This window comes from Ovis canadensis, chromosome 18, assembly GCF_042477335.2.
Source record: "Ovis canadensis isolate MfBH-ARS-UI-01 breed Bighorn chromosome 18, ARS-UI_OviCan_v2, whole genome shotgun sequence".
Classification (NCBI taxonomy): Eukaryota; Metazoa; Chordata; class Mammalia; order Artiodactyla; family Bovidae; genus Ovis; species Ovis canadensis.
In genome coordinates, this window is record NC_091262.1 from 33,537,573 (window position 1) to 33,555,275 (window position 17,703).

Consider the following 17,703-nt stretch of genomic DNA (forward strand, 5'->3'; position numbering starts at 1 on the left):
TAACTCTGTGTAACTGTGGGCAAGCTTCAAAACCTCCCTGAGCCTCTGTCTCCTCAGCTGTGGAGACTATAAACCCTACCTCTCAGGGTTCTTAGGCTTGGCACATGGTAATTGCTCAGTGCTTCCCAGGTGGCTCAGTGGGAAAGAATCTGCTTATCAATGCAGGAGATGTGGATTTGATCCCTGAGTCGGGAATATCCCTTAGAAAAGTAAGTGGCAACCCACTCTAGTATTCTTACCTAGGGAATCCCATGGACAGAGGAGCCTGGCGAGCTACAGTCCATGGGGTCACAAAGAGTTGGACACGACTTAGCAACTAAACAACAACAACAAAAGCTCAATACAGAATACCTGGATAGAGTTACGTGACCCCAGAGATGCTCCAGTCCAGTGGTCCCCTCACCTCAATAACGGGTTGAATCATCTGGTTCCAGGGTCCCACCCTGAGAGTGTGATTCAGTGCATGGAGCCAGGACCTGGGAACCTGGGGCTGAGGCCCAGCCAGGTCCAGGAGCAATGGATATTTTTTGCTCTTTCATTTTTATGAAAACAGGTCCAGAGAGAGGAGAACTCTATCCAGCCCTTCAGCTGGGTTGGAACTTCAAGCCCCTGACTCCCTGTCCAGTGCTCTTTCCTTCTTGAGAAGACCCAAGGTCTTGGCTCCACAGTCTCACAACACCTGCACAGAGGTGGAGCTGAATAACCGCCCGTCTCCTTCCTTTGGCTCCCACCTGTCTAGGCACAGTCTTTACAGGGACAGAGAGAAGTACTTCCTGGTCCAGTCACTAATGACGTCGTCAGGGGCTGGAGTGGAGCTCCCACCAGCAGCAGCCAGAGCTGAGCGTCTTCTAGAAGCTGGCAACCCTGTTCTCCCAACTCCCCTCAAGAGGTGTTCCTCCGGGAGATACAAAGGCAGAGGCCAAAGGCTGCTGTCGCCCCAGCTGGAGTTGCCTGGGACACTTCCTAGTTGCTGCCAGAGTTGGGGAGGCAGGGCCCAGGGGGGTTAGGTCAGCCCCTACCCCTGTCCTTACCCTTTGGGAGCGCAGGTTCAGCCCTGCCTCTCAGGATCATCAGCCCCTTGCCTCGATTTATGGCTCCATCCCAGGCAGAGCTGCTCTTGGCTGCACCTCCACGAAGTGCCTTGCAGGGGAGGCTGGCCCCTCTCTGGGATGACTGGTCTACCCCTACCTTCTTGGGGACCCAGGCACCATCCACAGGAGACTGGAAATTTGCTGAGTACCTCTCCTAGGCCTTTCAATGACCCTGCAGTGCAGAGGACATGCCTCTTGAGGAGTCTCCTGGAGGGTGGGGAGGTGAGAGAGGGCACCAGAGAGGGCACCACCCCCCTGCTGCTTCTGGCTCATCTTAAGGCCATGCCATCACCCGCTGGCTGGGAGAGGTGGATCCACCTGCAGACAAAGCTCTGGACCGAGACTGAGCGACTGGACTTCTAGTCATCTCTTGTTCTGCCTACCACCTGCAAACAGGTCTCTGGCTCTGCCTGTCCCTTTGGCATCCTCCAGACATAGTTCCTCCAGCCACACAGGTGTTGTGAACGCCAGTGCTGTGAGCGGTCAGGTGACGAGCAGGTAACGACCACATCCCCAAATGGAGGATCGCTTCCACATTAGATACCCCTCATTCAAGTTAAGGAGCAGCGGCTGCATTTTGCTGGAGCAGTCCTGAAGAGATAACCCAGGTCCAAGGTAAGAGAAACCCAAGTAAGATGGTAGGTCTTGTGAGAGGGCATCAGAGGGCAGACACACTGAAACCATAATCACAGAAAACTAGTCAATCTAATCACACGGACCACAGTCTTGTCTAATTCAATGAAACTAAGCCATGCCGTGTGGGGCCACCCAAGACAGGCGGGTCATGGTGGAGAGGCCTGACAGAATGTGGTCCACTGGAGAAGGGAATGGCAAACCACTTCAGTATTCTTGCCTTGAGAACCCCATGAATAGAATGAAAAGGCAAAAATGATAGGATACTGAAAGAGGAACTCCCCAAGTCGGTAGGTGCCCAATATGCTGCTGGAGATCAGTGGGGAAATAACTCCAGAAAGAATGAAGGGATGGAGCCAAAGCAAAAACCAATACCCAGTTGTGGATGTGACTGGTGATAGAAGTAAGGTCCGATGCTGTAAAGAGCAATATTGCATAGGAACCTGGAATGTCAGGTCCATGAATCAAGACAAATTGGAAGTGGTCAAACAGGAGATGGCAAGAGTGAATGCCGACATTCCAGGAATCAGCAAACTAAAATGGACTGGAATGGGTGAATTTAACTCAGATGACCATTATATCTACTACTGTGGGCAGGAATCCCTTAGAAGAAATGGAGTAGCCATCATGGTCAACAAGAGTCTGAAATGCAATACTTGGATGCAATCTCAAAAAGGACAGAATGATCTTTGTTCATTTCCAAGGCAAACCATTCAATATCATGGTAATCCAAGTCTATGCCCCAAGCAGTAACACTGAAGAAGCTGAAGTTGAACGGTTCTATGAAGACCTGCAAGACCTTTTAGAACTAACACCCAAAAAAGATGTCCTTTTCATTATAGGGGACTGGAATGCAAAAGTAGGAAATCAAGAAACACCTGGGGTAACAGGCAAATTTGGCTTTGGAATGCGGAATGAAGCAGGGCAAAGACTAATAGAGTTTTGCCAAGAGAACACACTGGTCATAGCAAACACCCTCCGCATTAGAGCCTGAGTCTTAATATTCCTGCTCCACAGTTTCTTTATCTCAAAACTGAGATAAAGACGGTCCTTATCTACCTGTTGAGAAGCAAATGAGATAATGCGCATAAACGCCTAGCAGTGCCAGGCTCGGAGACTACAGTCCCTGCTGACTCTTCTACCCGGGGGCCAGCTCTCCCCCAGGGACCCTAGATGGCGGGTCTGGTCCCTTCTCGAGCGGGGAACCCAGAAGGTCAAGTGCCAGCCGCAGCCACTGAGCCCTGGCGACAGGAAGGGCTGGTCCAGAGGGGCTGGGCTGGGGGGAGCCTCCTGGTTGGTGGAGGGACCCACAACCGAGGCTGGCCCCGCCCCACCTTTTGATATGCGGAAGGCAACGGAGGGCAGAGGAGCCTTCCTGGCCGCAGGCCTGCTGGCGCGAGCTGCTCACAAGAGGCTAGGAGGGAAAAGGACCAATGGGGCCTTGAGCAGGAGACAGCTCTCCTCAAATGTCAGACTGTGAGCTAAGTACGTGACTCTTCTTAGATCCACACACCAACCGTATGACATGCATGCATATTTGCTCAGGCTCTCAGTCATTCTGACTCTTTGTGACCCCATGGACTGTAGCCCACCAGGATCCTCTGTCCATGAAGTTCTCCAGGCAAGAATACTGGAGCGGGCTGCCATTTCCTTCTCCGGGGCATCTGCCCAACCCAGAGATTGAATCCGCATCTCCTGCGTTGGCAGGCGGATTCTTTACCACTGCGCCACCTGGGAAGCCAACTCTATGATATAAAATGTCTTTATACCACAGATGAGGAAACCAAAGCCTAGAGGGTGGAGAAACACTGCCTGGAGCAGCTCACAGGTGATGTCAACTGACGGTGACCCCTGAGGTGCCTGGGCTGTATGTTCCCACCCTCTGTGCTTCCCCTGCCCCCCCACCCCCACTCCCAGCAGCCTTGGGCACTCAGCTGGGCCTCCCTTGCCAAGAAATTTCCACCAAGGCCAATGTGGTCCGAGCAGCCCTCTTGGTCCCAGACCTTCTCCTCGGAGTTGGCCCTGATCATTGGCTGCCCCAGGTGATCTGGAGGGCACCTGTCTTCTTCTGTAGGCTACTCTTGAAAACAACCAGTTTAAAAATTGAAGGATTTCCCTGATAGTCCAGTGGTTAAAAATCCACCTTCCAGTGCAGGGAACACAGGTTTGATCTCTGCTTCGGGAACTAAGATCCTACATACCACAGAGCAACTAGAGAGCCTGCATGCTACCACTAGAGAAAGCCCGTGTACCACAACAAAGACTCAGCGCAGCCGAAATTTAAAACATTAATTTTTAAAAACCTGGTATGTCACCCTGGGATCCTGGGAAGGTGGCAGGACACGCCCTTGGCCTACGCGCAGACCCACTCTGCTCAAGTTCAGTAATGAGTCTGGAAGCTCATCTAGAAATCTTTTATTTACATTTTATCTTAGAAAAAAATATACAGATCTGGTGTTCTGTAGACTTTTCAGTTCCAGGGTCTTTAGGGGAGGATAGGAGACAGCACAGGGCAGCCCCCCAAGGCCATCCATCATCCACTGAGGGCTTCTCATCTGACCCTGGAGCTGGACTCCCTGAGATCAGACCCAGAGCCTTGGGCGACAGGAGCCATGCCAAGCCTGGGGTGCCATTGGCATGAGGGGCAGGAGCTGGGAGGCACTTGGACAGTCTGAGCATCAGAAACTGGAGTGGTCCCCTGGGAAGAGTGGAGTGAACACGGGCCAGAGACTCTGTCCCCAAGGGGAGGACGCTGGTGCCTCAGGCTTCAGAAACGGGCCCTGCCGTGGGTCCCTGGGACAGGGGCACGCGGGCATCTCACACAGGGACCAGGTGAATGTAAGGACCAGAGCCTGTTTAGCTGTGTTCTGTGAACCAGTTTAACACCACCTCCTTGTTCTCCTTCACCCACTTGATGTTGGCTTTGGTCTTCTCCAGGGCTTGCTCCAGAGCCCGTGTTCCTGAGCCGAAGCCGACATCCATGTTGTTCTCCTTGAACTCCTCCAGCTGCCAGGAAAAGGATGCTTCTGAGCCTCAGGCTGGTTCTCCAACAGCCCCGAGGAGAGGGCTGCCAGGTCCTCTGCCCCTCCCGGCCATGTTAGAGCCCCTGGGGTAGGGAGTCCTTCCCTCTCACTGGCAGAGGTCAAAAATGACAGCCCCAAGGGTCAACCAGGCGCCTATGTGTACTGGACTTCATTGTGAGGTTCTTCATTGAGCTGATCCTCTGTTTTTAATTGAAATACAATCTTAATCCAATCAAGGGAGGAGAGTAGGACTAATTAAACAGGCACCACAAGGGAGCAAGCAGCCAAATTCAAAATGTGGCCATTTCTATAGCACACATGACCTGACTGCTTGAGCAAATAAGTGGGTTGTTGTTTTTTTTTTAAGATTAAAATATGTGTTAGTACTGGACATTGTAGCAATGGCAATTAGGCAAGAAAATGAAATTAAAAGCATCCAGAAAGTAAAAAGTAAACTATATCTATTTACAGATGACCCAATTTTATATGCAGAAAACCCCAAGGAACTGAAAGGGAAAAAAAGCACAACTATTAAAACTTGAGTTCAACAAGTTTGCAGGATGCAAGATCAACATACAAAAATTAATTGTATTTCTATACACTAGCTGTGAAAAATCTGAAAACAAAATTAAGAAAACAGTTCCATTAACAACAGCATCAAAAAGAATAAAACACTTAAGCATAAATTTGACAAAAGAAGTGCAAGACTGGTATGTGGAAAACTACAAAATATTGTTGAGAAAAATTAAGAAGACCTAAACAAAAGGGGAAAAAAGACTTAAATAAATCCGTGTTAATGAATTGGTAGGTTTACTATTACTAACGTGGAAATGCTCCCCAAATTGATCCACAGAGTCAGTGCAATCCCAGCTAAATTTCAACTATCCTTTTTTGCCGAAATTGGCAAGCTGATCCATAAAGAAATACAAAGACTCAGAATAGCAAAATGACTTTGAAAAAGAACAAAGTTGGAGGGCTCACCATCCAAATTTCAAAACTCACTACAAATCTGTGACAATTAAGACAACACTGTGCTAACCTAAATATAAAAGGATAGATTAGTGAAATAACACTGAGAGTCCAGAAACAGACCCTAACGTTTATAGTCAGTTGATTTTCAACAGAGGTGCCAAGATCGTTCAATAGGTGAAAGAACAGTCATTTTATCAACAGAGGGATGGGTAAAGAGGATGTGGTGCGTGTATATGAGGGAATATTACTCAGCCATGAAAAAGAGCAAAATAATGCCATTTGCAGCAACATGGATGGGCCTGGAGATTATCACACTAAGTGAAGTAAGACAGAGAAAGACAAATGTATATGATCGCTATATGTGGAATCTAATTTTAAAAATTATATAAATGAACTTATTTACAAAACAGAAAAAGACTTACAGATATGGAAAACAAATTTATGGTTACCAAAGGGGAAACATGGGGGTTGGGGAGCGAGAAATCAGGAACTTCGAATTTACCACTATATATAAGCTAGATAACCAGGGAACACCACTCAATATTCTATGATAACCTGTATGAGAAAAGAATCTGAAAAAGAATGGATATATGTATATGTATATGTATAACTGATTCACCGTGCTGTACACCTGAAACGAATACAACATTGTAACTCAACTATACTCCAATGACAAGTTTTTAAATGAATAATATTACAAAAAAAGAATAATCCTTTAAATAAATGGGACTGTGACAACTGGATAGTCACATGCAAAAGAATGAAGCTGGACCTCTGCCTTACACCATACACAAAAATCAAGTCAAACGGATCACTCCTAAATGTAAGAGCTAAGATGATAAGAATCCTAGTAAGAAGCATAGATGTGACTTCAGATTGGTAATTGTTTCTTATATATGACACATAAAGCGCAAGCAACAGAAGAAAAATAGTAAATTAGACTTCATCAAAATAAAAAAAACTTCTGTATATCAAAGACATTGTAAAGAGAGTGAAAGGACAATTCACAAAATTGGAGAAAATACTTGCCAATCATGTGTCTAATAAGGGCCTGGTATCTAGAATATATAAAGAACTCTTATAACTCACAATAAAAAGACAAATACACTAATGAAAAACTGAATGAAGGATTTGAATATATTTCTCCAAAGAAGATATACAAATGGCCAAAAAGCAGATGAAAAGATGCTCAACATCATGAGTTATCTGAGAAATGAAACTCATAACCATGAGATACACTTTACAGGATGTAAAACTTTTTCTAAAACAAACAGGAAAAATAACAATTTCCCCCAAAACATAAAGAAATTGGAACCTTCATACATTGCTGATGGGAATGTAAACGGATGCAGTTGCTTTAGAAAACATTTTGGCGGTTTCTCAAAAAACAGAATTATCAAATGACCCAGCAATTCCACTCCTAGGAATACATTCAAGAGAAGTGAAAGCAGAGATTGACTCAAAAATGTGTAATAAGGGACTTCCCTGACAGTCCAATGGTTAAGACTCTGCACTGTTAATTAAAGCATGGGTCATGGGTTCAATCCCTGGTTGGGGAACTAAGATCCTGCCAGCTGCCAAGGCATGGCCAAAATAAAGAGAGAGAGAGAGAGAGAGAATTTGAAAATGGCCTGGGTATAGGATGATAGTAAGGAATTGTTCATTTTCTTGGGTTTGCTCATGATAGATTGTTTTGAATTTTTCTTTTAGATATGACTAAAGTGTTTACAAGTGAAATTATATAATATCAGTGATTTGCTTGAAAATTGTCTTCCCCTAAAAAAAATTGTCGGCAAACGTTGATAATTATTCAATCCGAATAATGGGTACATGGAGGTTCATTATATTACTCTCTTTACCTTTTGCCAATACAAAAATTCCAAGATGAATAACTGCGATTGAATTGTGACATTTAAGAAGTCTGGATACCCAGCTTCCTCTGTACATGAAGAAGGCCTGACCACATGGAGCCCCACTGCCTTATGAACAGCCCCTGCCTTTTGGTGGGAGCTGAGTGGCGGCTACCCCCGAGACATGAACCCCAGGGTCCCAGGCTTCTTACCTGCTGGAGCTCAAACTCAGTGGAAAATCTTCGGGTCACACCCTGGATGAGGTTGGAGAAGGAGAAGGAGCCACCGCCGTAACTGCAGGACGGGAGGGGAGAGGTGTCATGGGGGCAGGCAGCAACGTCCAGTGGCTGGCAGGCCACGCTGTGGCCGTCCTTGTCTCACAGACGCAAGGCAGTGACACGCCCACAGAGACACCGCCAGGGACCCGGACCCAGGCTTGGCCGCATGTCCTTGCTCCCATCTCTTCAGAGAACACTCCCACCAGGTAGACTTTCTTCCCCCCAGTGGGAAAAGGGACGGCTATACCCCACCGCCTCGTCTTTCAATTCCTGCCCTCCAGACCTCAAGCTGGATTCATCTGGTTTTTTGTTTTGTCTGTTTTTCGTGGCTTTATTTTTTTTTTGGCTGTACTGCGAGGCATGTGGAACCTTAGTTTCCTGACCAGGGATTGAACCTGAGCCCCCTTCATTGGAAGCACAGAGTCTGAACCCCTGGACCACCAGGGAAGCCCCTGGGTTCTCTTTGGACCACTCCAATGCAGTGTCTGCTCTCTACTCCTGACCCTGCGGGGTCTGGCGCACACAGGGGACCCACCCCTACCCCCAGGGGACCCAGCCTTGGTGGGCGCTTCCCCTAACACACTCTTGGCAGACTCACTCCTCAAAGAGTTTCTTCCAGTTGCTTCGGATGAAGTCCCAGGCCAGAGACTGCCCGATGATGTTGCTGGCAATGCTGGTGATGGTGGAGGTGGCGTCCTGCTTCCGGATGAGGTTGGGGTTCAGGGTGTAACTCAGGTACCTGTGAGGTCAGCATGCTGTGCAGTGAGTAAAAGGACCCTGCTTGCCCCCGCCCCCGCACACTCATCCTTCGTCCTTTCCTGCATTCCTCTCCTGCATCTTCTCAACATCCCTTCAGAATGCTGCGGGCTGAAGCCTCCTTGGTCCTACCTCCCTCTCATAGATGGGACCCTGAGTCCCCTGAGCAGGGTCACTGGCTATGCCAGGTGTCATGCTTGGCACAGACCAGGTGTCTGATAAATATCTAGTGATGAAGGAAGGAAGGAAGGGGTGATTCCTATATCAGGTAGAGTGGCCACTCCTATCTTTGACACTGAGGGTGGCTCTTCTTTCCTGAAGTCCAGGAGATGGCAATGAGGCACACAGTGGGAGCCAGGAGCCCTCATCCACGGGTTTGGGGGTGCCCAGCTGGATGTCCAGAAGGACTCAGGTCCATCCGCAGCAGGGCTCTTGTTGTTTAGTCCCTAAGTCGTGTCTGACTCTTTTGCGACCCCGTGGACTGTAGCCCACCAGGCTCCTCTGTCCATGGGATTTCCCAGGCAAGAATACTGGAGTGGGCTGCCGTTTCCTCCTCCAGGGGAATCTTCCTGATCCAGGGATCGAACCCAGGTGTCCTGCACCACATGTGGATTCTTTACCATTGAGCCCCCAGGGAAGCCTGTGCCAGGACCCTTGAGAGAGGGGTAAAGGCCAGGAGAAATGCAGCAGTTAAAAGCAGAGGATGTGGACCCAGATCCAGACTCAAATCTTAGTTGTTGCTTTTTTTTTTTACTTAGCAAAGCTTCTGGACTTCGGGCGAGTTGTTTTGCTTCTCTGAGCCTCTGTGTCCTCATCTGTAAAATGGGAAACACACTGCCCCACTGTACGGGCTAGGAAGGATCCCACGAAGGAAAGTGTGGGTGGCTGGCTGGTTCCTTCTCCCCCACGTTGGGACCCTGGTCTCCGGTGGGAGGGGAACTCATCCAGCGCCATCCAGCTCTGGTCCTCACCTGTTCAGGAGCCAGACGTGGTTGGTGCAGGCCAGCGCTGAGCGGAGTTTGTCAGCTTCATTAACCAGCTCTGCTTTTTGTAACTGACTCCAGGCAAAGTCCCACTCTGCCTGGCCGCCCTGGGCGATGGCGTTGCAGTAGATGGTGGACCGCAGATTGGGGTTGATCCTGGCATGGAGTTGGGGGTGTCAGGGGTGGAGAAGCAGCAAGGGGGCGGGGAACGAGGGTCTAATGAGGACAGGGTTGTGAGCTTGAGGGACAGATAAAGATCAGGGGACAAGCAGGGGACACACTCACCGGTTAACTCCAGGGTTGCTCATCCACTGGCTGAAAAGTGTTTTGGCCAGCTCCTCACACTTAGACAACCCATTGGAGCAGGCAGTGCTGATGGCGTTAATCTCGCTGTATCTGCACCGGGGGTGATGACACTCTGTCAGCATGCCTGGCCCTGACTCCTGACTCCTCGTGCTCGTACTTACGCTCAGACACTTCAGTCGTGTCTGACTCTTTGCAACCCTGTGGACTGTAGCCCACCTGCTGGCATATAACTCCAGGCAGGGCAGCAGGTGTGGGGCTCTAAGGCCACAGCCCACCTACCCTTTGGGTGCTTTGCTTCTTGCCTTGTGCAGCCCAGGGAGGGCTGGCACAGACCCCAGCCCCACTTAAACACCTAGAATCTGCATGACCATGCCAGTGAGGCGACCAGGGAGGTTAAGTTTGGTCCTTCACACAAAGAGGCCAGACGGGTTCACAGGCCACACAGAGCCTTGGGGCAGGGCCCCCCATTCCTGGGTGGGGTCAGGAAGGGGGCGGTTTCCTCCCTGACTGGTGGCCCTGGTCTAGCCAGGAATTGGGAAGTTCCGAGGAGGATGCTGTGGGAACTTGCTCTGGACTTCCCAGGTCAGGGTGTCTGGGCCACCTGTGGTCTCCAGACCCAAGACAGGTCATACTCACTGGTCCATCAGGTTTTCTGGGATCTCAGTCCAGTCTTTGGTGAGATTTTCAAAATATAGGAAGATGGGTTCAACCTGCTTCCTGAGGTAATTCTGGGGAAAGAAAACATGAATAGCTTCAAAGAGGAGACTCACGGGGCTTCCCTGGTGATCCAGTGATTAAGAATTTGCCTCACAATGCAGGGGGCTTGGGTTGCATCCCTGGCCAGGGAATTAAGATCCCACATGCCTTGGGGCAGTTAAGCCCAGTGCCACAAGGGATGATCCCCCATGATGCAATGAAGATCCCGTGTGCTGCAGCTAAGACCCAACACAGCCAAATAAGTGAGTAAGTAAGTAAGTATATACTAAAAACTAAGACCTGGCACAACCAAATAGTAAGTAAGTAAATAAATATTTAAAAAAAAATCAAAGAGGAGACTCAAGCCTGACCCACCTGGAGCCCCACGGAACCTCTGACGTGAGTGAGCAAGCATAGCAAGGGTTAATGGTTACAGAAGCAAGAGGCCAGAGGCTAAGGGAGCAACCCAAGGCCAGATGGTACTCCAGGGGCCGCACTAGCCCAGGTTTCAGGTGACTGATCTGAGGTTCTTTCTCCTCCAAGCCTCCACCAGTTCTGACACTCCATGTCTAAGTGTCATTATTTCCTAATATCGTTTTAGGGCCTACCATCCCCCACCGCCCAATCGAAAGTATTCTGCCTTTATTGTGGGGAACTTAGAAAACTCCATTAAGCATAAGCAGAAAATACTAACCACCCCAAAGTGTTAAGAAAGTGTTAGTTGCTCAGTCTTGTCCTACTTTTTGAGACCCCATGGGCTGTAGCCCGCCAGGCTCCTCTGTCCATGGAATTCTCCAAGCAAGAATACTGGAGAATCATTTGGTGTATGCCTAAGGCTGATGCATATTGATGTATGGCAAAAACCATCACAATATTATAAATAAATTATCCTCCAATTAAAATAAATACATGAAAAAAAAAATGAATACAGGAGTGGATTGCCATTCCCTTTCCGGGGGGATCTTCCTGACCCAGGGATGGGACCTGCGTCTCTTGCATTATAGGAAGATTCCTTATCATTGAGCCACCAGGGAAGCCCAATGACTACATAATATTCCATCAAATGGATATTCTAGCTTACTTAACCAATCCCCAACCGTTGGACATTGAAGTGTTCTTGGTTTTCTTGTCTTTTATAAACCACACTGCAGTGAACATCCCTCTGCATTCAGTTATGGATACAGAGCGAGCAGTTCGCCTCTGCCTCTGATCCGCCCCCTGCCGCCATCCCCCCATCCCCTCCCTCTACCTTCCCCTCAAGCTTCCAGACTGTTAACATCTGCTAGGCAAGCAGAGGCCCACTCTTTTCACAGAGGATTCTTTTGGGCGGAAGAGGACTGCCGGAGGCCACACAACAGGTTGAAGGCTTTGCCCCCACTCCCATCCCCTTCCTGTGCTGTGCCTTTTTCTGTTGCCTTCTGATAGTGCTAATTTCCAGATTTAGCCAACTTTGCTAGAAGTCTTTCCGTTTCTTGCCGGGCCCAACTTGCTCACTTTCTCAGTCCCTGCTCCCTTCACCCTTCCATCCCTCCTGCTCTCTCACCACCACCAAGGACCGGGTGCAGCGCTTCACCACTCCAGGCAATATTTCTACTCACTGCCTCGTGGCATCATTTCAGGCACTGGGGAACTGGACGCTGGCAGGCCCCTCGCACGTACCTGCATGGGGCCGTAGACCTCTGTGCGGTCGAACATGAGCTTGAAGTAGTTCAGGCTGCTCACAGCTGCCTGCCAGGGCATGTACTCTATCTCATTTTTCAGGAAGAGGGTGTTGTTCAGCGCCAGGGTGACAGGGACCCTGCCGGCACTGGGAACAGATAGAGGGGATCAAGTAAGCACCCCTACCCAGCCTGGGCTCTCTGTGGGAATCCCAGCCCCCTCCCAGAGCCTAAGCTCCCAGAGGCCCAAATGGGCCAGCTCCAGCCTTCACCTCGGGTGGAGCTGGGGGGAGGGGTAGTGGACACGCACCCACTCCCAGTCACATTCCCTTGCTCATTATCCCCATTTTACAGGTGAGGAAACTGAGGCTCAGAGAGGTGACGTACCTTGCCAAAGGCCACATAGACCTTAAGAGACAGATCTGAGATTCAAAAAGACAAGAGGCCTTTGCTCTCTGCTCTGCCCACCTCTTCTCTGATTTGCCTGGCCTTCTGAGATTTCCTCCCTCCACCTTCTCAGGCCATCTGTTCATAAATGTCCATGTCTATGGGTGACATCAACTTACATCAAAGAACTTAGCACCTGCCGGCGCTTACACACACAGCAGCTGCTCAATATATCTCTGTTTATCTACGCCTGCCTCTCTCCTGTCATGTCCTTCCCAGGTTTTTTAGCCTGACCTCCCTCATAGCTCAGTCGGTAAAGGGTAAAGAATCTGCCTGCAGTGCAGGAGACATTGGTTCGATCCCTGGGTTGGGAAGATCCCCAACAGAAGTAAACAGAATCCACTCCAGTATTCTTGCCTGGAGAATCCCATGGACAGAGGAGCCTGGTGGGCTATAAACTATGGGGTTACAAGAGTTGGACACGACCGAGTGACTCAAGAGAGAGACAGGGGCACACATGTGGGCTTAGTCACTTCAATTGTGTTCAACTCTGTGTGATCCAATGGATTGTAGCCTGCCAGGCTCCCCTGTCCATGGGATTCCCTAGGCAATGCCCTCCTCCCAGGGATATTCCTGAGCCAGGGATCGAACCCGAGTCTCTTAAGTTGCCTGCATTGGCAGGTGGGGTCTTTACCACTAGTGCCACCTCGGAAGCCTGACCCACAGGGAGCCCTCAGGAAAACCCGGGTGTGGTGGAGCACACTGGAGTTCCAGAGTTGGACAGATCTGTATCTGGCTGTCAGGAGTTACTGTGTGACCTCAGGCAAGATGCTCAAACTCTGAGACTCTGATTCCTTCCCTGGAAACTCTGGGCTGAATGGTGATACTGTCTGGGGCTGTGGGGCCAAGGGAGGGGCGTCCCGAAGCACAGGGAGCCCACACCCCATTCCTGGCACACGATGAGGACCACGGAAGGGAGCACGGGCTCTCACTATAGAGTCACACTTGCCAAGTCGCCGGGCTTCCGCGGCTGAGCCGGGAGCCCCAAGGGAGGAGGGGCAGGCACTCACCTGGCCAGGTTGAAGCTGTCGTAGATGACCTGCGCCCGGTTGATGACAGGGATGTTCTAGAAGGGGCAACAGAGCGTGTGACCTCAAGCGGGCCATGGGGCAGGCCCTGCAGTCTGGGCTGCCAGCTTGGGACTGGGCCTTGGGCAGGGGACACATGGGCCGGCAGGCACCCACCTCCGGCCTTGACATCAGCTGATTCTGAATCTTCTTCCAGTTGTTCTCGTCGTAGTTCACCTGGTAATAGCCCGTCACGTTGATGTTCAGCAGGACCCAGTCGTCCGCTGCGGCTTTGAAGAGGTCACTCTGGACTGTGAGGAGAGACCAGAGCTGGGAGGGGCTGCTCAGAAGGCCCCAGGCTGACCTGACCCGGGCTCTCCCCTCCCCAGGCCTCGGCAGAACCGCCTCCCGGGCAGCCTGGCAGCAGCTGGCCCTCAGGCCGCTGGGCCCACACCAAGGTGAGGGGCGGAGAAGAAGGGTGGGACCAGGTGCCCGGACAAACTCTGACGGGTGACCTTGGACAGACCGATTGCCATCTGTGAACCTCAGTGGCTGGGCCAGTGACACCCGCTGGGACAACTCCATCGGCAACACCCTCTCCAGCTCAGACTCAGCTTCCCAGGCCACTGCTCCTTCTCCAGCCCCTCCTCCTCCCATCTTTCCATCACCCAGGAAGCGCCTCCTATCCAGTTAGCCCCCCAGCACTGCTTATCTCTTCCTGGGGGCTCCACGCCCCCTCCTCTCAAGTCTGCCTCCAGCCTTCCTCCCGGCAGCTGGAGGGGCTCCTTCCATGCCTGCAGGTCAGACTCAATCACGTTGGCTCCTCCTGGCCTGAGGACACTGTCTCCTGCAGCTGGCAGGGGCCAGAGTCACCTCAAGGCTGCTCCTCTGTCTCAGCCAAGCTCAGTCCCCGCGTTCTCTCCTACCTCAAGACTCGCACTGCTATTGACTCTGCCTGGGCGGCTTCTCTCTGCCACCATTAGCCCGGTGAGCACCTGCTAGTCCTCTGACTCAATTCAGCTCCTCCCGGAAGCTTTTCCTCACCTCTCCATGAAGGGAAAGCCTCCTTATTCTCTGATCTCTGCCCACCTGCCCCAGAGGCCATAAACGCCTCTGACTGAGCACTCGGCACAGCTCCAGGAAGTACGAATGGCTTGTCTCCCTTCCCTCCATCTGTAGCCTTGGCTTAGGCAGGGGATGGCCTGACCTGACCTTGGTTCCCTCGGTGCCTGGCTGAGCAGGACCGCGCATACTGCGTGCCAGGCACTGTTGTGAACATTTCATGGGAATCCTCTCCCTTAATCTTCATACAACTCAATGCGGGTAGATGTCCCCAGCCCCATTTTACAGATGGGGAAATGGGAGACCAGTGACAGATGGTAACTTGACTGAGGTCACACAGCTGGGCAACAACAGAGTAGAGCTTAGAACTAAAGAAGCTGGCTCCAAAGGATGATGGACACCCCCGAGGATGAGGCCTGCCAAAACCCCAGAACAGGGCCGGGAGCTGGCAGGATGGCCTGGGGGTTACTGTCCCCTAGGGGAGGGCTGGATTACTTCTCTCTTGGCCCGGAAGCCAGTAGTGATCTTGCGGCTGGCCATTTCTGATGGATGAGATGGGAACAATCCACAGATAGCTGGAACAAGAAATCCCAGAGGCCAAGGGTGAGAAACAGCAGCTCTTGGCCACTGCCAGCAGAAAACAGTCCTGCCCAGGCTCCCAGTTTCTGCCTGACCCTGGCACTAAGTGCCCCCCTCCTCCTGGCCCAGGAGCTAGACTGACACCAACCACTATGGCAGGGGCCACAGCGGGCCAGGCCCTGCTACGGTCGGAGGATCTCACGGCAACCGCCCCTAAGAACCTCCCTGGGACGCCTGTCTCGGTGACCCCGTCTGCTCACTTGAACTCTGAGGGGCGGGTGACAGTGGAGCTGTTGTCAAGGAGGAAGTGATTCTGGGAGATGTTCCCTGTGTTAGTGTCCACGGTGATGACCGGGAAGCCCATCTGAAGGGTCCAGCGGTCCATGATGGCACTCACGGTGTCTGGCAGCGTGATGGACGACTGACTGTCCACGGCCTTGGGCAGAGGGCGATGGTGCAACCATGAGCGGATGGCCATCCTCCCCCCCACCTTCTCCCCTACACCCCTGCCCCCTCCTTAGGGTGCCACCTTGCTGGGAGGTAGTGGAAGAGCCACGAGGTTGTAGCTGGGCTCCCAGCCTGCCTCGCCCTCCTCTCGGCTGCCCAGTGCTGGACGAGCCAAGAGCTTTCCAGCCTCTGGTTCATTCTGTGTTGATTAAGGAAATCTGCATGTCCTCCCCAAACCCCACATTCTGTGATCAAGCCTGAGGTGCGTGTGTGTCAGGGAGGGGCACCCAGGATGGCCTATGGCTCAGCCTGAACAAATCTGGGAAGACAGGCAAGGGGAAGAGACAGAGATAAAGGGAAACCAGTGTCCCCAAGTCACAGGCAGGGAGAAGCAGAGGGCTGTGGGCGATGTGAAGGAAACACATGCGGGTGGGGGTCTGGGGATGGGCTTAGGATGGTTGTTATTGTCTTAAATCTTTTCTCACGTGTGCCTATTGCTTTCATAATAACAAAAAAACAACCACATTTGTTAATAACGGAGAAAATAAAAAACTAAGAAGAGCATAGATAGAGGGCAGAAGATGCTATCAGAAGGCGCAAGCTGAGAGGGAGAGGATCTCTGGGGGGCTGCAGAGAGAGGGGATTCAGGGGAGAGGAAGGGGGAGATGCAGCTTGGAGGGGTGTCGGTGTGAAGGAAAGGAATGGGAAACAGGTTGGGCAAGGCAGACAGTGGAAGCAGAGGAGAGGGACTGAGGCTGCGGGAGGTGGGGGTGGGGACCAGGCTCACGACAGAGGGATGTTGGGCTGGAGATCAGCCAGGAGGGCCCAGGAGCCCACCTGTGACTCTGTGACAAGGCCTGGTGTCTCCCCTCCCTGGTCAGGCTGGTCATGGCGTGCGGGCACATGGAGGGGTCAGCCAGGCTGACCAGGGCCACAGAGAAGGGGTGGGAGATGACGGAGGGTGATGGAGAGGGTGCAGACGCCAGGCTCAGGAGAGGCGGGGAGGGCCAGGTGCGAGGGTAGGAGTGGTCAGAGGGTCTGCCCCAGACAGGGCCCCTCGGGGTCTGAGTGGACAGGAATGTGAAGTGGGGCTGGATGGGAGGGTCAGAGGGCGTGCTGAGGGTGCTGGTGTGTGCAAAGTGGTGCCTGGGAGGGGCTGGGTGGGGCACAGGGCAGCCAGGAGTGCTGAGCTGGTGAATGACTGGCTCCAAAGTTCCAGGGAGATGATGGCTTGGTCTTGGGAAACGTGAGAGCCCCTTTCCTCAACGCTCAGAGGAGGGTGCTCCCCAGCTCCCCTCATAAACTTCACTATAGTGCAGGGGAGGAGCCACCTGCCAGGCTCATGACCCAGGTTCTGGCCACACCTCCTTCAAGGAGCCATCGCTGCACCCACTTTACAGAGGAGCAGCCAATGAGCAGGCCAGGCTCCAGACGTCCTGCCTGGGGCATGGGGTAAGCAGGGGAGCTGGGCACCTTCTCTCCCATGGGGGTGCTGCCGGCCCTGGGGCTTTCAGCATCTCAGGACCCCCACAGAACGTCTTCAGGAGGGCTGATTGGTACTGACCATCTGCAGGTGCTCCCAGAGGTTCAGGTAGGTGGTGTTCTGATAGGCAAAGGCCTGCAAGTAGGACTGTGGAAAGACAGAGCTCTGTGAGGGCAGAGCTGTGGCCCCAGGCTCGGCCACAGCCTCTGTGAGGCCAGGGAAACACCCCCCCCACCCCCACCCAGTGACTGGCTGAGGATCCTCACCGCCAGGCCCTTCTTGAACAGGTCCTCAGTCAGGAAATTCGAGAGCATCCGGATGACCGAGGCTCCCTGTGGAGAGGAGGGAGCTCAAGAGGCTGTGTCGAGCCAGCCGGGGGACCCTGTGTCCCCATCAGGCTGGGCGGGTGCTCCCGGAGCCCTGGGGGGCTGA

The 17,703-nt window shown here is 52.0% G+C and overlaps 1 protein-coding gene across 4 annotated transcripts in view; it reads right to left on the reverse strand.

Annotated features, from left to right (window-relative positions):
- Positions 1–4,124: 4,124 nt before the first annotated feature.
- Positions 4,125–17,703, reverse strand: part of ANPEP (alanyl aminopeptidase, membrane) — a 29,106-nt gene continuing 15,527 nt past the window's right edge. For all 4 annotated transcript variants that reach the window (XM_069559680.1, XM_069559677.1, XM_069559681.1 and 1 more), the window contains 13 exons: positions 17,538–17,603; positions 17,353–17,418; positions 15,602–15,777; positions 15,258–15,337; positions 13,878–14,011; positions 13,704–13,759; positions 12,248–12,395; positions 10,529–10,620; positions 9,872–9,982; positions 9,575–9,742; positions 8,446–8,586; positions 7,782–7,863; positions 4,125–4,730 (listed from right to left, as the gene is read on the reverse strand). In XM_069559680.1, coding sequence (XP_069415781.1) covers positions 4,581–4,730; positions 7,782–7,863; positions 8,446–8,586; positions 9,575–9,742; positions 9,872–9,982; positions 10,529–10,620; positions 12,248–12,395; positions 13,704–13,759; positions 13,878–14,011; positions 15,258–15,337; positions 15,602–15,777; positions 17,353–17,418; positions 17,538–17,603 — 1,470 coding nt within the window. In that variant the 3' untranslated portion in view covers positions 4,125–4,580. The remainder of the gene's footprint in view (positions 4,731–7,781; positions 7,864–8,445; positions 8,587–9,574; positions 9,743–9,871; positions 9,983–10,528; positions 10,621–12,247; positions 12,396–13,703; positions 13,760–13,877; positions 14,012–15,257; positions 15,338–15,601; positions 15,778–17,352; positions 17,419–17,537; positions 17,604–17,703) is intronic.